The sequence below is a fragment of the Anomalospiza imberbis genome, chromosome 4 (assembly GCF_031753505.1).
Source record: "Anomalospiza imberbis isolate Cuckoo-Finch-1a 21T00152 chromosome 4, ASM3175350v1, whole genome shotgun sequence".
Lineage (NCBI taxonomy): Eukaryota > Metazoa > Chordata > Aves > Passeriformes > Viduidae > Anomalospiza > Anomalospiza imberbis.
This window is the reverse complement of record NC_089684.1, coordinates 50,822,005-50,842,210: the sequence shown is the minus strand read 5'-3', so window position 1 is coordinate 50,842,210 and position 20,206 is coordinate 50,822,005. Positions and strand designations below refer to the sequence as shown.

At 37.1% G+C, this 20,206-nt stretch overlaps 1 protein-coding gene across 7 annotated transcripts in view; it reads right to left on the bottom strand.

Moving 5' to 3' along the window:
* Positions 1-20,206, bottom strand: part of NSD2 (nuclear receptor binding SET domain protein 2) — a 95,689-nt gene that overhangs the window by 26,619 nt on the left and 48,864 nt on the right. For 4 of the 7 annotated variants that reach the window (XM_068188490.1, XM_068188489.1, XM_068188496.1 and 1 more), the window contains exons 3-10: positions 15,499-15,664; positions 11,576-11,742; positions 10,714-11,205; positions 6,114-6,258; positions 5,006-5,083; positions 3,465-3,583; positions 1,447-1,551; positions 177-258 (exon numbers count right to left, since the gene is read on the bottom strand). In XM_068188490.1, the coding sequence (XP_068044591.1) occupies positions 177-258; positions 1,447-1,551; positions 3,465-3,583; positions 5,006-5,083; positions 6,114-6,258; positions 10,714-11,205; positions 11,576-11,742; positions 15,499-15,664 (1,354 nt within the window). Of the gene's footprint in view, positions 1-176; positions 259-1,446; positions 1,552-3,464; positions 3,584-5,005; positions 5,084-6,113; positions 6,259-10,713; positions 11,206-11,575; positions 11,743-15,498; positions 15,665-15,990; positions 16,014-20,206 lie in introns of those variants that run through there. The other 3 variants (XM_068188494.1, XM_068188492.1, XM_068188493.1) reach the window with 3 other exon arrangements.

Here is a 20,206-nt window from a genome sequence, read left to right as displayed (position 1 = left end):
TCCAGGACCGAGCTGCAGGAGGGCAGTGAAGGAACAGGGCTCCCCCCCAGCTGTGGCACAGTGCCTGCAACTGCTCACTGAGTCAGCAGAATTTAGCTGGCTGCCTCAGACAACCTGGGCATTTTTACATTATTTAATTGAAAAAGTTACATTAAAACTTATTCTGACCACATTACCTGACTGGTTCTTTTGTGAAGAGGAGGTTTCTGTGACCTTAGAAGAGTTTGTTTTTGCTGTTTTGTCATTGCTTGTCTCCCTCTGTCACAAAAAAAAATATGAAAAAATAAAAAAACTCCTAATTTATGAGTGGTTGGATACAACTGGCAATTAGTTCTGGATTTATGTTATTAAAAAGAAAGTGTCTTTACAAATATCTGAATGGTACTGTAGTTAAACTAACCCCACTTAAGTGAATTTTAAAACTCATTTACAGCACAGGGTACAAACCCATAAACAAATGAGAAATATTAAAGAACACAGTACTTCAGCATCCCGCTTATCCATCCCAAATTCAGCATATCAAAAGGGGGAGTGCTAAACACAAAACTTGTAAATTATCCTTACTGCTCTTTGTACAAACTGGTCAAATTAAAGCCTTTAATTACTAAAGGTAAATTGCAGAATTAGTATAGAAATTTGAGAGTAAACCCTGTGCAGAAATCTAAGTCTCAAAGAGGCTTGCTTCCAACTCCACAACTTATAGCAGTGCCATTTTTTAAATTACTATGGTTAAGATTGTTTCAGCATTTCCAAAATAAAACCACTATTTTCAAGGGAAAATGAACAGCACCTAAATTTGCTCAAGATTGAGAATTCATGATTAAAAGTTTAGGCCAAAAACCGGGGAAGTTTTCATCAAATCTTTGTCAAAATTAAGACGTTGCTCCTTACACATGCCATTATTTTTTTTCCATTTCTTATGTTACAAATTCATTCAAATTACTAAAACTGTAGCACAGAATACATAACCCTGACACATGCTCACCTGATTAATAAGCACAACTCTACTGAACAGAAAGCTTTACACACATTTCCAATGCTTTACATGCTTTTTCACAGTCTTCATCTGACAATCAGTTTTACCAAAGATGTGCAGGTGAACACCTCCAAGGCCAGGGAACTGATTTCCTTTGTAAAAATAAACACAAATGGCCACAGGTGTGCCACGCTGTGCTTTTACTGAGCTCTCAGCTGCCCTACCATCAATGCCACCAGTATGGGTTTGCTAAGATTACTGTTACACTTCTGGGCAAAAATGAACGGAAAGAGGGTGGTGCCAGACTCTTTTCCGTGGTGCCCAGTGTCAAGACAAGGGGTAATTGCCATAAACTAAAACACACAAAGCTCCACCTCAACATGAGGAAGATTTCTTTACTTTGGGGTGGCAGAGCATTGTTGCCCACAGAGGTCGTGGAGTCTCCATCTCTGGAGACATTCCAAACCCACCTGGACACATTCCTGTGTAACCTGCTCTAGATGGCCCTGTCTTGGCAGGGCAATTGGACTGGATGATTTCCAGAGGCCCCTTCCAATCCTAAGGATTCTGTGATTCTGTGAAAATGTACAGGATAGTTCATTCTTAAATTTAAAGCACACTTTACAGAACCCCATTTTGTTAATGTGCATTTTATATACATCATCAAAGCAACAATGAACAAATTAGTTTTCCAAAACTTCCATATGGGTACTTATGGCTTGGTTACTTAATGTGAAAACATTCTGAATTTGTAAATAAGAATTAAGGACAAAGGGAGAGTATAACCCACAACTCTTGTGCAAGAAGTAAAATGTCATGAAATTAAAGCTCCTCCTAACCAAAATGATTGTAAAGAAAGCCTGCAGGTAAACTGGGAACAGCAGAAAGAAGGTGTATGGTTAGTGTTTGCTTTTTTGAATCATTACATAGATATTTTCACTGTCATTCACTGAATGTTCTACTAAGCAGCAGCATATACAGCTGGAAGTGCCTTGGGATTGTGAAGGCAGGAAAAAGACTAAGAGAGAATTCCTAAAACGAAGTGTAAACCATATCTGACCTTTCTGTGGAGCACAACCCTGCTATATGCAATCAGAGTTTCCAAACTACCTATTATTTACACACATCAAACCCCTTGTAAGCAATTCTGATAAACTGACCAGAGAGAGAACAAAATTTTTAAAGTGCACATTATAAAGTCAGCACCATTAGTGCTATAAATATTATGGGAATCATTAATCTCAATTAGTTATTTATTTTCCTGCTGGTATATTCACACTGAGTCACAGCACCAAAGATACCAGAACCTCTCAAGCATGAACTATACTGCAACCACCTTTCATCCTACTTCTGAGAATGTAGGCTAACTGTAGTGTGCAAATGCTGGTGGGACAGGAAAGTGCCTTTAGAACAGTCAAATCAAGGACTTTATAGGATGAATTAATTACAATAAGTAAACGTCATTATTCCATGCATCTAGTGTATTATAGTATATTCAAATCAATTAGACAAGTTTTAAAAGGTTGGATAAACTGCTCCTAGAAAGTCACATGAATATGCAATGACTAACCCATTCCAGCAAGAAGTGCAAAAACCAGTTCTGGCCCTTCTTTAAACATTAAGAATTATCTCTGTCCCTTGCTAATCAGCTCATTAAGCCTATCTGAATTTTTTTTTTTTTTAAATATTAAACTCTAAACCAAAAAGCTGTCTTAATATCTACAATATCAACAGAAGTAGCAAAATAAGCAGTCCACCAAACAAACTGACACCTACAAATAAATCCTCCACAATTCATTTAAAATATAAATCCACTACCCATGAAATTCTCTGCTCTACATGCATGACAATAAACCTGTGCCTGAGTCTCCACAAGGTTTGTGCTGTGTCTGCATACACAGTGACCTAGGTAAGGAAAATTCTCATTCTCACAAGCAAGCTAACCAGAAAAGGAGCCTGCAATTTGTGTGATAAATATACTTTTACTGCGGAAATATAAATTTACTGCTGTCTCCTAACCCAAGAAAAGGGTCAGCATGCCACTTGAAAGTGGCCTATAGCCTTCCTGTGTGTGGAAAGTAGCTTTTCTGATTTGCTTTACTTCCTTTGCTCTCTTCTGACTTTTGTCTAAAGTAACTATTGACTAAAGGTATTTCTTTCACATTCTGGTAAAACTAACTCCAAACCAGGAGGAAAGAAAAAGAACTACAGAGCATAACAACACAGAGAGGTCAGGCCTCCCTCTGCACATTCCTTTGGGAAACAGTTTAAGCAGCAAGTGGAACGTGTCATACCTCCATCCTCAGAACCAAAGGAAAAAATCCCACAGTGGTAAGCTCACATGGATCTCTGAACATTGAGAACAGTTTGGTATGATATATGGACATTTCTTTTTTAATCCTGAAAATGGAAATGCTGACAAACTTAACTACAGCAATGTGACTGGTGCTGCTATAAATCAACCCCAACAAACCAACAACATAATTACCTTCCGATTATTCTGTTTATCCATCCTGAGTCTTTTCCTAGGAGCTTCCTGAACTTCAAAATCTTCTGTAGGCTCCTTTGTCCTCTTTTTTTGGTTTCTTTTATTTCCATGTAAATTACCTTGGGATGGGGGATGGGGGAAACTCACATGAAAAATAATCTAAAACCCACTTTGAAATTATTTGAACTGATCTAGTTATTTAAGGTACTTTTCTTTCAGTCATTATTTTTAAAACATGGTTAAACATTAACACAGTTTGATGACCTCTTAATGCTTAGAGCCTGGTTTCTGGTGCTGAAGACTAACTCTAGAACAAATCTAAATCAACTGCTTCATACTCAAGTTATTTTACAAAGGTGAGTCTACCTATACAAACACTAGTTTAAGATCTGAATGTTACTGTCCAACATTTCTTTCATATCATCAGACTGCATGTGACTGAGCTAGGCAGCTTTTAACTCTCCTGCCACTTTGTAATAGTTCTTACCACTAAAATTACTTTCTGAGTCTCCTCCTTAAGCCTACTTTAAGTGGTGACATCTATTAAGGGGCCTCTGAAAAAGACAAGATATCACCAACTGTACAAATTAATTCTCTTTCTGGTATGGCAGTTCCAGACTCTAACAAGCTGATTGTATTTTACACGAGACCATAAAATCCCTTGCCTTTACGGACCAGAATCCTATGAACAGAACCACATTGGCCATTTTAGACCACAAAGTTACTCATATATTTAGATGGTTGTTCACTGTAAAGTTCAAGCAGCTGCTAAATACAAAAGGTCAGTGAGTAATCTACATAACCCTGCCACAGGTTCCACTATTGTCTGCACCTCAAAAAGACAGATGAGTGGTCTGTTTCATCAAGATGAAATGACAACATAATTAGACTCTCCAGTACTCTCTAGTTTATGAAGCTACAGAGTATTATTAGTATGAAAACTGCAAGCTCCAGGGGCACAAATATGTTAACTGAAAATTGCCCTACAGCTACAAGCATTCTATTCCAGTGGGAACAAATGTCTGTAAATATTAAAAATATAGCAACTTGAAAATATGGATAATTTTCAAATTAATGATCTTATCTAAACAATCTAGGACATATTCTATGATCCAACTGAATCCACAAAGGAGACTGAAATGGCTCCAGGAGAACCTGCTACTTACAAAAAGCCAGCAAAAGAAATCCCACAGCATTCTTCCAAGTTTAAGATAGGAGGATTTGAGATGGGGAAACAAGTGAACTGACATATTTTCAATTGTAGGTAACTATAAATTTACACAATATATGTACTAGAAACACCTGGTACAGGTACAATTTCAATTACATTTCTTGCAATATGACACTGAGGAAGGTGAACAAAATTCAGAACTGCAGTGTTAAGATATTTAATTTGGGATCCATTAAAGTTCTAATGTCAAGGAAGACAACATCTGAGATAAAAGAAAGAGATTATGATACGTGGGCGAATACATAAAAAAATACACTCAACAGCTACTTATAATGATGAGCTATTTGCACAGAACACAAATTTCAATTACTTCTGGATCTTGATCTCCTTTTAGGTGAGTCTTGAAACACTTTACGTTTGGCCTCTCCAATATTCTTCAATGATGAACCTTGAGAGATACAGAACGTGTTTTTTTTTTAAACTGATATCCAAATATTTAACACTTAAAATTTAAAGTTAAAAACTTTTCAATTTTCCACAAAATGATGTTATTTCACACACACACACACAGATAGTTAACAAAACTGACTGCCATTTTTATACAAGTTTTTCCAAGTCTCACAAACTTGCAAACACTCCCTCTCATTCTTGTCATTGCCCAAAGCAGCACCTGTTGGCTTCTAATACTTCCATACTAAGTCTTCTTACAGTGCTGTAAAGCTATTTAAATTTGAAAAATGATAGCTAGTTAAATTTGATAAAAGTTCATGCAAATGGCAAACTATCTTCTTCCTCCTCCTTTCTCAAGTAAGCAACTCCAAAACCCCTCAAATATTTTGGAAAACAATCAAGACTGTTCATCAAAAACAAACACCAGAAAAAAGTGACAAAAATACAAGGAGAAAAAAAAATAAAGCATTTGCAAACTTGCACAAAGTCCTAAAAACTTGGGAGTAGCACAGTAAAATGCCAGCTGGCTGAAGGGTAGAGAATAAAGTTTGGAATAGTTCTTCCTGAGTTGATGATGATGTGAAGTAATACACTTTAGGCATATATGAAGAAAAAGTGTAGTACTGATTAAATTTTTAAAACCATTTCTAACTGTTCTATAAAAACAACACCTCCAATTTTACTAGCAGTTAACACTTCATCTTCCCTTCCCACCATCCACTAGTAAAAAGCAGTGGATGCAATGGCAGCTGCTTATGGGCAGAAGAAGAATGAGAAATCAGCAATGTCTAAACAGCAGAAGGTTTACATATAACAACTTTCCAGAACAATGAGCAAGAAATGTAGACTTCATGGGTTGCGTTTATTGTAACCATTGGCATTCCTTTGCTATTGGCACAAACACCAAGAATTAAAACTGGAAAACAGTGAAAGCTGTTTTCCCTACAGGGTCTCAAATATGTGCTTAGTTTAATGCCACTATGTATATCAAATTTAGTTAGAGTACACTAGCACAGTTTTACGTTTACCAGAGTCTTCTTCAGATTTGGGAGAGGTCACTATGGCAAACTTTGTGTTATAGCGAGCTTTCTGTTTTTCACTAAGCATGTTCCACTGCGATTCGAGCAGCTCTTCAATCTCCTCACTTGAAGCATCTGGATGTTCAGCAACCACCTATACATGCAGAAATAGGGTGGAATTAAAAAACAGTGACCATTGGAAAGAATGGTGTACACACTTCCATCACTTTGGAAAGTGATACAATATTTAAGATTTCTGCTGTAGACAGAACTAGAATAAAACCTACTGTATCCAGTTTTGTTTTGAATAACCACTTCTCTCTCTGAGTCTTTAAAAAAAATCAACTAGCTTATTCAGAGGTATTAAGACTGATTTTGGAAGTATCTATTTGCCTTTTACCATTCAAAAAACGGAGTAAGTGGAGTAAGTCTAAATCTTGTCCTGTGGTCATTAAAAACACCCAGGTATTGTTTCTCAATGAAGTTTAAATATAGATCCACAAATGACAGGTAAGCAATACTGGAATATACGTTTGCCTAGAAAGAAATCCATCAATTCATAGCAAAACTCATTAATCATAGAACTCAGTACTAACTCAGCAGAGAGATTTACAGAAGTTAGCATCTGATGTAACATTTTCCAGTACTGATTCATCATTATTGTATTAGGCATATGAACTCTAGGAATGCAAAAGCTGTGCATCTTTTTTAATGTTATAAGCAGGACACATAATATCCATCAACATGGAGTTTATAATTGAGTTTCTAGAAGTATATTCAACAAAAAAAAACCCCAGTATTAAAAAGAAAGAAAAAATATCCTCCCAAACTCCTTCAGTATATCCCTACTTCTACTTAAGGGAAATCAGTTTTGATTAATCATACAAGACAGAAAACTCTACACTTTTACATAAATGAAACAGTAAGTTAAAAAGCAATCCTTCTCGTCTCATTACCCAGCATTCTCCAGAATCCTAAGTGATGCAAGTGATACCTCAAAAACACAGAGCAGATTAAGAACTAAGTCAAGAAAGCCAATTGTTCACAGAGTAACACCATTCAACAGAACAGAAGTATAATTCTTCTGGTAAGGTGAAATGATTAAACCTAATTTCTTAGAATTTAGGGTCTTAAAACTACATTTCCTGTTACCAAACAGGATGCAAGTGTGACTGTTGCTTTCCCAGGTGTTAAAATAGTTGCAGTACCTTCCTTCCATTGGTCAGAGTCTAGTATGGAAATCCATGCTTTAATTTTTCTCCTAGTAGAGTACTAAGAATTGTCTTGTTTCTATCTGCCATAATCCATCTGCATAAGGCTTGAGGAGTACAACTACCTTTGAAAGCTTCTACTCAAAGTTTGATTAAAATCCAACGACTGGATTCACATTATTGAAAGGGAGGAACATAAACCCACAAGGTACCCTCTTCCACAAATCTCACTTCTTCAGGACATGAAATTAGCCTCAATTTTTGCTGTTGTCACAAATGTACAGGTCATTGTGCTCAATGAGAGCACAGAGCCATTTAGTTCTCCAAGAAATAACTAGATTTATTTGGAGAAATGAGATACTCATTAACATAACCTCCAGTCTCAACAAAATAAGAATAAAAATAACTTTCAGCTGACTAGCAGTACTGTGAAATGACAAGGAAAAGACACTCAGAATTCTTAATGGTGAAGGGACCCTTGCAAATAAGGCCTCCAAGGAAAATGCTCAGTAGCCTTTTCCTAAGTGTCCATATTAGTGAAATTATTCCTTAATTTTCCTCACAACAGACTCAAGGCCCAAATCAATTAATATAAACAGTGTAGCTCTCTGCCTCTCGCTTGAATTATACTTTTACCTCCACTCAGACACTTTTTTCCAATGCTTACCAGCCTTGTATTTTTTCACAGGGGAAGCACACAATACAGTAGTACAAAATACATCTTTACTCCTTTGGTAACAGCACAAAATACTTCATGCATCACTACAACCACAAAAGTGTTCCAAGCCTTCAGCACCTCCCTCAGGGATGTGGGAAGTGTGTCTCTTAAATCATTAAAAACATTCTCCAGAAGTTAAATAATAATAAAATCAAAATATATGAATCTCACTACCACACAAAGCCAGACTCCAAGCAAAACACAGCAGAAATGGCTCTACTTTTAAGAGAGTTTGGTAGTATTAGAGGCCCCACAAGAGGAGTCTTCAGCCATCCCTTTCACTTCTATCCCTTCCCAAGGCTGGGGACTGAAAGCCTCTTCTGGGTCTGTAATGTTCCTTTTTTCTCAGTTTCTACATGCATACACTAAGAAAGCCATACACTAAACTCTCCAATGCCACCAGTACAAGCAGTTCAAAACCAGGTTTGTTTTTTAGCCAACATTATCACTCTTTCTAAAGCATCAGAACATCTACAACACAACGAAACAAACTCTTGGTGAAAGTCATGCAAATTGAACCAGATAAGCCTAAAGGAAGGGGACACTCCAAATACTAGATTGGATACAATCTCCACCCTCTATCAATGGCATGAACCTGCCATTTTAAAAGCAACACGAAAGGCAGAAAGCATAAATATCTAAGTTGTTGCTTCCTCACTTTGCCAGTCAAGTTCCAATCAAGACAAAGGGAAGCCAGGTTCTTCTGATGATCAGTTAGAGGTACTCTGCAGCTTTCACAACCTAGCTCTGTTCTACCCACAGAAGTGTTTCTGTACCTGTTAGAATGGATCACACATTCAGGCAGATTTGGGTCTTCATGACAGATCTTATTAAAAGGTATTCTAGACAGAAATGGTAGGATGCCCTTTCTCTAAATATATGTAATATTTTTAAACTTATTTCACAGAATCACAGAATAATGAGGTTGGAAGAGACTTCTAAGATCATCAAGTCCAACCTATGCCCTAACACCTCAACTAGACTATAGCACCAAGTGCCACGTCCAGTCTTTTTTTAAACACATCTAGAGATGGTGATTCTACCACCTCCTTGGGAAAACAATTCTAGTATTTTATTATTAAACTTTGTGCAACATCAGCCACTATCATCAGTGAGAATTTCAAGTTTAATAAAGGTTTCCAATTTTCTGAATTGACGCTGAAGAAAAAGTATTTCCTCAATTTTATATATTCTAACAGTCTTCATATTTTCCATCTATTAATTTGAGAATTACAGTATAACCACAGTAGGGAACAAAGCCTGATAACTGGCACAGAAAATAGAAACATCAGAGACTCAGCACATCTCTTTTCTGCAAGGTGTGTTTGGCTAAGAGTCCACAAAGCCAGCCATCATAATCTCTTTTCTTCCAGAGAAGCAATTGTACCTCCCTCAATATTGAAAAAGACTTCTTGCTACGTACATTGAAGGCCAAGGTAATTCCTCCCTGCAATGTCACTTACAGAGGAACTGTGAATAGAACTCATGTGTCTCCAACACGAGACAGATGATTTACCAATACAGCTTTACATAATTAATATGTTAAAATCTGTATTTAATGGTCTGGCTATAAAATCATTTCCTTTCCAGAGCCAGCAAACTGCAATGCCAATGCTTTTCTCTACTTAACCAAAGCCACTAAAAGCTTTATGTAACACTGTGCTCATTTTCATTCTCAATATTACCTTAAGTTTCAATGATCTAATAAGATCCCAAGTTGAACCAATTGACTTCCATCCAACAGAATCTGCTTTCCAATATTTCTTCATAAAGTTTACATCTATTAATTATTTTCTAATACAAATATACTCTAATGAAGTCAACCATTCAGTAGCTAAAGAGTATGACAAAGTCAGCACTAACTTCCTGATCCTTCTGTGAACACTGTGTAATAGTGCAAGTAAAAGAAAACATAAGATAACACACTAGCTTCAGATCATGGAACAGTATTGTAAATGGAGCAAAAGGTTGTAAGGAAGAAAAACGGTAAGTCCCGATTTTAAAGTAATGAGCTACACCAGCAATAGTGCTTTTACACTTTTAAGTCTTCCTAAAAAGTGTTGATAATAAGATATTTATTTATTCTACCTGCTTTTGGAGTATAAGTGCCTCAAGAGGACCTAGCTTCTGTCCCAGTAGATTGCACAAACTGACAGTGATTTCTACAAGCTTTGGTAAGCAGCTTCTTTTGAAGCTCAGCAAAAGGTTCTGGATAAGTAAATTAAGTTTTGAGGTGTTCAAAGATAAGCGAACACAAAGAATCAACTGAGCCATGTCCTCAGAAAGAATGTAAAATCTATCTACAAGCAGATTGCCATGAACAGCATAATCTTTGTTATATTTGCCCGAGCATATATGTATGCATATGTATTATATTGTACATACATTAAAGACAAAATATGGCTAATACAAAGGACTACTGGTTTATGTGGGAAGATACTAGCACAACTTTTGCTTGAAATACAAAGGCAGTTACCACCATCTTGTTTATATTGCTGACTTACATTCCCTTCTTTATTTCTGTCTAGAATAAAATTTGATGCAGGCATAACTAGTCAAACCCAAAATATTATGGATTGTGCAGTAATAACAAATTTTTGTTTACCAAAGTAAAGTAGTTTCTTCAAGTACAGAATTGAGAAGAGGCAATCAACAATAATAACAGCTAAAAGAGACTAACCTCATCTCTGTACTTCTGACAAAAGACCAAAAACTGAGATACTGCATCGCCCTTTCTGCTTCGTGGAGTAGACGCCGGAGTTTTCTTTCTATTGAGAGGGGAGCCTATCCCTCTTTTGGATTCTGCCTGTTCAGATGACTTTTGAGGAGTAGTATTCTTATCCTCCAACTGACTGCTCTCTTGCATATCATCAGCAGCAGAGAGTTTTGATGTCCTTCTCCTCCTCTTGCTAGGAATGCCAGACTCCTTCATTGATTTCAGATTTGGAGTGGTTTCTTCATTTGAGTAGGATGACTCATCCATCTCCTCCAAGGGTTCCACAGCAATGCCAACCTCCTTTGCCACTCGAGGATTCAGATGAGGTCTGTCCCTGACATAGATGAAGGTGTACTTGGCCTGGCGCTCCTCTACTGTCATGCCCACCGCTTCACTGGCTTGCTTCACACCCATCTCCCACTGTGGCCGCAGCTTCCCTGACACCGGCTTTAGCATCTGCAAGAGGAGACAGCCCTGTGAGGAATCTGCCCACTTGGGATTTCAAAATGCTGACATTAACATCAAACAACCCCCCAAGAGACTAATTGTCAGGCAGATCTGTAATTCAGAGTTCAAATGGAGCTGTATTTGATACCTCTGATACCACAGATGAATCCAAGACAAAGTAGGAGAGTACTAATGTTTACTGAGTAACAAACAGTGGTAAATCACCCCATCTTTGCATCTGTAAATGAAATGTAAGACCCGTGTAAAACAAGCTGTCTTTAAGCTTTTTATAATACCTATTAATATCTGTTATATCTTTGCATCTTTGCAATGCTAAAATAAAAAGCTTCAAATCTTGCCTGATTTGGTAACCTCTTACCTTTATTTTATCTGCTTTAGTGAGGGCTTGTCTTGCACTCTCTTGGCATAATTGTTCAAACTGGTCTTTTTCTTTGAAGGGCACCAGGCTCTTCTCAAATATCCAGGCTCGCTCTGGGGCATCTCCAAAAAACTGAACGTGATATTGACGAAAACTCTTTTTCTGTCCTGAAAATTTAAAAAACCACATGTATTTAAGATATAGACTCTGGTAAGCCTCTGCACTTTCAGACTTGAAGTCTACTGCTACAGTTGCCATAATAAAAGCACAATAAAACTAGATAATCTTTCAAAAACCCACTTAAACCAGCCTGAAAGTCTCTGAGATATAATGTATGAAGTCTGACCCAAAAGCTCAATAATTTAATTCCCAGCAAGAACATGCTTGGCTAAATTAACTTGAGGTTACAATCACCTGCCAGTTTTCCAAGTATATTAACTTTACATGTAGGTCTGGGTGCTTCTGAAAATGAATTTAGCATTCATTTCTCAATGAACACTGAGAAAGTTCCACAGCTTGGAGAGCTTGTGCACTCAGCCTCCTAAGTCTCCTAAAATTTATCTTTTAGTACTCTTAAACAGAGACACACACTTCATCTGGTTTCAACCCTTGCAATCAAAACTCTGTATTAATCAAGATTTTTCAAGAATCAAAGAAATCATTAAAGGATTTGGCTGGCAGAAGGGAGAATGGAATGATAAGAGTACAATTCTGACATCTAAATAAGAAACAATTTTCTTCTAAAACAAAAAATATTCCCTTTTTTCCCCTAGAAAAACAGGAGGAATATTGTCTCACTGTGGCACGATACAGGCATATAACCTTTCCCTTCCAAAGGTCTCTGCTATTCTACAGAGAAGGGGGAAGAAACCACATTCAAAACTCAAAGGGTTCACAGTTAACAATGAATTTCTAAAAGGCAGAGGTAAGAGAAGGTTTGCTAAGTGTTCAAGTTATGGTCTTGTTTAAAAACAGAAAAGGTTTTAACCTGCACTTCTGTATTTGCCAATCAATCCTGCTAGATCAAATATGCTCCCTATAGTACCTGTGGTTCCTCCAGTGTCACCACACCAGTTTGTCCAACACAGACTGGACAGCAGACAAACTCAGGTAAGGATGGACGCCCAGTAGGTACAAATAACAGCCACAATTCTGTTACAGGTGACTTCAAACTAGGTCTAGATTCCATTAGGTTATTCATACACTGCATGTCTTCAAGCTTAGTCACCAAAGAGATCTAGTTGATTGCTTCATACTCTATTTTTGGGGTTTCTAGAGTTAGAAAGAACTTTCTTTTCATGGTGATTCAGCCAATAATGGTGATTATTTTAACAGGGCGATTCATCTTGTTGTAAAATATGGCATCTGGAAGGGTAGGATGAAATCAACCTAATTAATAGTATGGGCAAAAATTTTAACATATACATGTAATGTTTTGTCGCTGGTGAGGCAGGGACAGGAAGGAAAATAACTCCCAAGTTCAGAAGGCAAAGAATGATCCGTTTATTAAAAGCACATCTCTCTTTTACAGAGAACATCGTGAAGACTAATTTCATTGGTCTTAAAGTACAAACATTTCACACCATTGGTGCACTATGAATAGCACACAGTGGTAGAACATATCTATAAACAATATGAACAGAAAGAGAGATAATAAATAGTTTACATTCCTCTCGGACTTTTTCCCAGGCTTAGCCTGGTAGAAATCTCTCTCCTTTTCTCTCTGACTGAACTGAGAATATCTATGTTTTGTAACAATTACAAACTTACATTATATATAATAACATCTATGAGAGCTACAAGAACTAGAATGACTCATCTGAGATCAGATACGAGAATCTAAAGGAAGGGCAGAGGGAAAGTCTTGGGATTGTAACCATCACACATCCAATCTGTAGTCTAACATATGTTCCAGTGTTGTGCAGTCAGGAACAATTCTCTTGCACAACAATTACTTCGTGCTCATCAAGAAAATGTTTGTGACTACAGAGCTCTTATGACTTAAATCTCTGACTTAATCTATTTTACCAGGATGCCCTGGCTGCATACAGAGATGCCACAGCCTACACTTCCAACCTCCTTAAAAATCTGCCAAGAGCCCATTTGCCAAGCAGACAGGCACTGTGCTCCTTTTGCACTGTACTGCTGGAGAGCTGTAATTGCCTAATTAAGGAGACTGAGTAATAGTGCCTGCCACTAGAGTCACTGAACCTAGTGGTGAATCTTCAGGTATCCTCTGAGAGTTCAATTTGTACCAATGCTCCTGGATAAAACTATGGCATTATTGGTTGTTACATGGGGAAACTTAATTTTTGGCCCACAGAATCCTGAAGCAACTAATTACTGGCAGTTTGGGAGAGTGTTCTGGGAACCCACCACTTCCCTGGTGCTCCTCTGTATCTGAGCATCTGTGGTTGACCACAGCCACAGACAGGATATTCATTGAGATGGAGCTTTAGCCAGACTCAGCATAAACTTTCTTACACTAAAATGTACTTCCCAAAGTTGAAAGTTATTAATTTTTATTAAGCCTAATCAGCTGGAATGATCAAATCAAGTAGCAACAACCAGAAATTCAGACTGCTTATAAACACTTGATCCTAAGCCTAGAAATGAGAAATACAGAGACATAGCTCAGTATTTCTACAACTCCCTGATAAAAGACCTTTTATTTTTGCAAGAGGAGACTTTTGGTAGTGCCTAAATAATAAAGAGTAGGTGGAAGGTAAGACTGGAAATACCTACTGATGGAAATACACACATCAGAGTGCATTTAGTAGTCAGGATGGCTGCCCAGACCCTGACTAAACTCTTCAAGGAAAAGGCAGGCCCAAACCAACTCTAGAGCAAATATGGGAAATCACCATCATTCCCACTACTTCAAAGAGAGGGAAACTAACATTACAAAGTACATGGGCCTTTCTGTTTGTGCTCCACAGGCTGCATTCAGACATTTGGTACTGGGTTTTCCCGGTCTGTTTTTAAAGTTTCTGATAAAGATGCAATTGTTAGGAACACATACACAGCTCTACTACTCTCAAAATCCATCTCTTTATGTCATAATAGACCTAATAATCCAAAGACTAAAATGACAGGGACTACCTGATCCAAACTCTGAACGATTGCTACAAGGAAAATTTGTCTGAGGAGCCTATAAAAACCATTCCAACAACTGTATTATGAATGCTTGAAAAGGCTCTCAAGAAGCCATTTAGTTTACTACCAATTTTGAAACTAGCTATAATCCTAGAGATACTCATTCAATTTGTTCTTAAAAACCTCCTAAGAATGAGATCAGACCATCTGGGCAATCCACCCCAATGCTTCACTGCTTTCTGCCCTTCCAACTCTTTCTTAATGTGTAGTCTAAATATTTATTGCTACCACAGCCTCAAAAGTCTCAGGTATCAGAAGAGAGAACAAAGGTGCAAATGAGATTAAGAAATTGTACAAATTCATACCTTAAAATTTCATTAACACTTGAGAGTTCCTGCATTTAAAATCAACCAATATTGTCTGTAGATATCAGTATTGACTCTATGAATCAGAGAAAATTTAGCTGTCTGAATTACAGATTGCTTTTAGTAAATCACAATCATCAGGAATATTTAATTTCCATTAGCTTTAATAAAAATTTTAACCTGTATCAATTTACCAAGCATTTCCACAGAAACAATGAAAAACACTTTTAGGTTTAGGTTTTTTCTTTTTTTTAAGAAGACTCCAGAGTTTGACAGCTCACAATTTTGGTATCTTTCAGAGAACACCTGAGTTAAAAGACACACTGCTATATGCTCAAGAATAGCATTTACATTCTTTTAACATTCCTGCTGACAACAAGTTGCTGATCAACTGCACAGACGAAGAACAGAATTTTTCCAAAGCAATCATTCTGTACACCTGAAGAAATCTGAATGACATACCTTTTAGTTTAGTGTAGGCATGGAGAACAGGATCAGCAGAAACCATACATGGCCACCATGGGAAACCAGACACTTTTGACCACACTAGATCTCCTACATTATACTTCAACAGATGGACTTTTTCCTCTTTGATGGTACTTTGAGTTGGATCTCTCTTAGCAGGAGCCTTAAAAAGAAAAAAAGAAAAGCCAAACTGATCATCATCTTTTTTTCAGATATGCACCAGTGGTAATACAAGGAGGAAAATAAGAAATAGTTCATAAGAATAAAGTGTTGTCATGTTTCCAAACAATAATTGCATTTCATGTCTAATGAAAACTTTAAACTTTAAGTCATAGCTTTCGTTCTCTAACAGTGAAAAAAATCCACATTGCAGTTACGGTTTTGTTTTAATTAGAAATATTGCTAAGTAAGCTGTGGTTTGCCTTTTATCTTTTCAAATAACTTCTGAGAGACCATCAGGAAGGCTTAATTTGATTTCAAATACATTACCTGAGCACTGGATGTAGATGTGGAAAAGTCAACCTCCCTCTGTATTGAATATTATTAATCAAGTTAAGTGCTATACATACAAATGTACTATCAGATTTTAAAAAAGGGGAAAAAAAACCCAAAACCAAACAAAATCCCCAGACTAGAAGAGACTGCAATACTGTCTTTACGTCTGAATAGAAACTACAAAAATAACCAGTTTTAAAACCCCAAGCCCTCCATCTTTCAGCTGTTTTTTCACATACTGAGAACTTGTAACATGAACCATTCCCCACATACTTTTCTGAGATTTTTTTTCTGTTCCAGTTCTAGCAGTAAAAGTTTGTGAGTGCTCCATTGATGCTGTAAAGCTATTTTAGCTATTGGAAAACGATTACAGAACTATTTCCACTTCAAGGGATAGATTTGGCTACAAGGGTGTTTCATGTTCCCCTATGACAGACACATTTTTACTACATCATAACAAAGTTCAGCAACACAGACATCTATTCACCAAATAAAACCATTTCACAGAGTTAGCTGCGTTTTGTCTCTTTGGCTTCATCTGTTCTATTTGATATAAATAGAGTGCACCTTTATCTAGGTAAGCACTTAACTCTGTAAAAAAGCACAGAAGGTGCCTTATTAAAGACATATCACATATTTTGAATCTCCTTTTTAATTTTTTAGTACTGAAGTTATACGCAACATTTATCATTCATCTTGTATAGTATCAGCTCATCATTCAGAAAGCAGATAAAATTAATTAGAAGAGGCAAGAGGAAAGAAAGAAGACAGTTAAGAAAGAAGAAATCTAAAATTTCGGAACAAATACTTGGAGCGTTACACTGAATCAGAGTAAGTCACTTTATCTTGTACACATTTTCAAATCCAGAAAATACTCCCATAAATAATTACACATTATATTCCAAACACAAACGACTAAAATCTTTGATGTGCTGCAACTGCATAGAGATTTATTTGCAAACATAGAGAGGTACATCCAGTCAAAACCCCTAAAACTCAACTTACTCAGAAATCCATTTCTCAAAGCTTTTAAAACTCTGCTTGGTAAATATACATGAAGCCATGTCCTCTGATTGCTAGGGACAATTACTCATCCAGTGATTCAGCTTTTCTGATGAATTCAGACTTGGTTTGTGTGACTCCAGCAGGAGCTACATTCCCATGTCTCAAGGTTTTTGGCTCTCTAAGGATTCTCTAAGACTGTCAGAAAACTCCTCCTGCGAGCTTGCTTCAAGTCCAGCACTCTCAACAGACCTAAAACATTCCATGCAGATGTGAAAAATCAAATGCTCTTTCTAGCAATTTAACATGACGTGAAAAGTTATGCTTAAAAGCCAAAAATTAAGAAGCCCATATGTCAGGGGCAGGTCTGGAAAAACATTAATCCTAACACAACAAACCAACTTCAGCATTTCAGCATTTCAGCTGAAGTGGTAGGATGGAATTCTTTTTCAATGAGTCAACTTTTCAGAAATGTGAAAGTTACTCAGGAGTCTGAAATTCATTTTTAATTTATGACTCCCTGCATTCTTCAGAAAGTGCAACTAAGCTACAAAGATTTATGACTCTAGTCTGAGAGGGAGCTGGCTGGAATAATGAAAAGGCTCTAGCAGTGCTTCTAACTACAGCATAATATAAAAGGGATGGCAGTACAGAGGTGAATTTTGCATTCCAATGTGTCTACAAGTACTTTACAAAATTTTAGAAATGTCCAGAGTTCTTTTACTATACTGGATCATGATAAAAAACTTGAATGTGACAGGCTCTGACAAAACCTGCGAGGTTTATCTGTGGTGGGCTTGATGTACTTATGGTTTTTTCTATTGATAAAACATTCATACTTTAAAAGAATGGCAAAATACAGCATAGCATTTGATATCCATGGAGCTCTCATATTAGATTTATAACAAGTCTATAGAAAATATCACCACTTGCTCACTTCCATCTTACTTTCCCACACCATTCTGGTTTAGTTTGATTTTCTCATTCTGGGAATTGCTCTGATGTATTCAATAGGTATCTCAACAGTAAACAATGAGGTGCAATTCCTGGCACGCACTTTGAAAATGCAGCTGTAGGACACCAACAGTTTATTCAATAGTCCCTCTCAGAAACATTTTTGCAAACCAAATGCAGTCACATATATAGATTTTACTTCGGTATCCAGGTAGGGTTATTTTAATTATTAATGTGAGGGGCAAAGAAATAATTTCTAAACAAATTTGCCACCCAATCCCCTCATGGTATCTCTCTTATACACTGAGGACTGAAGCTCCTTTATAAGACACTTGTATTCTCTTCATTTTTAAAGAACAGGAGATCAATCTCAAGTTACAAAGAGATACAGAAGAAAAGTAATTTGTCCTGCAGTTTCTCTTTCCTCCCAAAGGAAACAGAAAATGTTGTTTAGGGAAGTCTGAACTCATACAATATATGGTCAGACAGCACAGGGCATCTGACTGCACACATGAAGATGGAGAGGCAGGACTAGAAGCTCAGTCCTGTGGGCTGTGTGCATGCAGAGAAGCAGAATGCAGGGAGCATCTTCTGCCAGACCTCACCAATTCTTCCTGTGATGATACTTAAGCAAACAAATTAAGATGGGAAACTCCTGGTTTAGAACCCAACTGTAAAGAAAGGGAAGATCACACAAAATCAAACTATTTTAAAATAACTTCTCCTGAAATTTTGGCTCCTTTGTGTCTTTTTCATGACTTCTTTTTCTTGAACTTGCTCTCACTTGTAATTAGATGTCCTATCCATTAATGTCAACAGGCTTGCTGTGCTGCAGAGGAGCACAGAACACTCTCTGGTTCTGTCACTGCTAAGTAAGTCTGGAGTGCCCTGCATATACCCCATCTCATTACCTTTAACTGCAGTTTTGCCAGAATTAAAACCATTTAATCGCAGAACTTCCTTCACCTCTCCATCATTAATTATAGGCAAGCTCTGCAGCCTGAGGAACTCCCACCTCTGTCACCCTAGCCCCAAACTTTAAACCAGTTACACTAAACATCACAAGGAAACAGCTTGGGATCAGATTAATTTTCTACCTTAAGGAATTTGATGATTTTGTTCCTCTTTCAAACACGAGACTGCACAGAATTTACAAAGATGGGCAGTGCTGAGGTGGAGGTGATGACTCCACACAGACTAATCCTAACACTGGATACACAAACCATTCCACTGGCTTTGCACTGCTCAGGATGGCAGACACTGAAATTCCTGATTTTCTGAAGCAATGAAACAAATGCTTGGAAAGGCAGCTAGATGGATTTCAAGTTTATTTTGTCCAGGAGGATGTGGAGTGTGAAAATTGAGGGTCTTTACAGCAACTGAGCTCTCCTTTGAGAAATTATGACTTGAGGAGAAGCAGCATCCTCAAAAACTCATCTGGGACAGCAGCTGCAATAGGCTGAGAAGGACTGAAAAAGAAAACAAAATTTAACATGCCTTTCCTCTTTCCCTAACATATGACAGATTTGTTTGTCATTCTCTCAGCACTTTCACAGGCAGTGAGTGACAGGCAGATTGACAAGAATTCACAACACTGCTGTCAGCATTCTACCAGCCCAAAGAAGTGGCTTGGCCATAGAAAACACTAGTATTTAATTAACTTTGGCTACACTTGCTCAAAAGAATTCAATCAACTTCCATTTAGTTCTAATCTGCCTGAATATGATGAGACAAGAGTACACCATGAATAGTAGGTCATTTCAAAGCTTAAAAGTATCTTAAAATGACCAAAACCAAACTCATTTAAGGACAGCATCTTTACTGCATTGAGAGCTTTAGGTTTGTTGTAGACTCTGCTACGACAACACAATGATGAGTGTTTAGTAAACAAGAGAGAAAGGTAATTTTTTGAAGAACACCTAGAAGGCTTACTAGGTGGTGTCAGACTGAGATTACTTTATCCCTTTTGAAAGTACACAATAGTGTTTTGTCTGTATTTCAGCTATTTTGTGTGTATATGCTCATGTGCACACATATGCAAGGAATTATAACCCTTCAAAATTATTGCAAATCACCTTGAGCATCAAAGAGCTACTATTTCACTATATAAACTTGAAAAGCTACAGAAATCATAAAAAAACCATTGCTAATTGTCACAAAGGGATTATACAAAGAATAATGTTGAGAACTGGTGAAGTTCTCAACTCTTCACAACATCATAAGAATTTAATACTGGACAAAAAAAGCACAAACC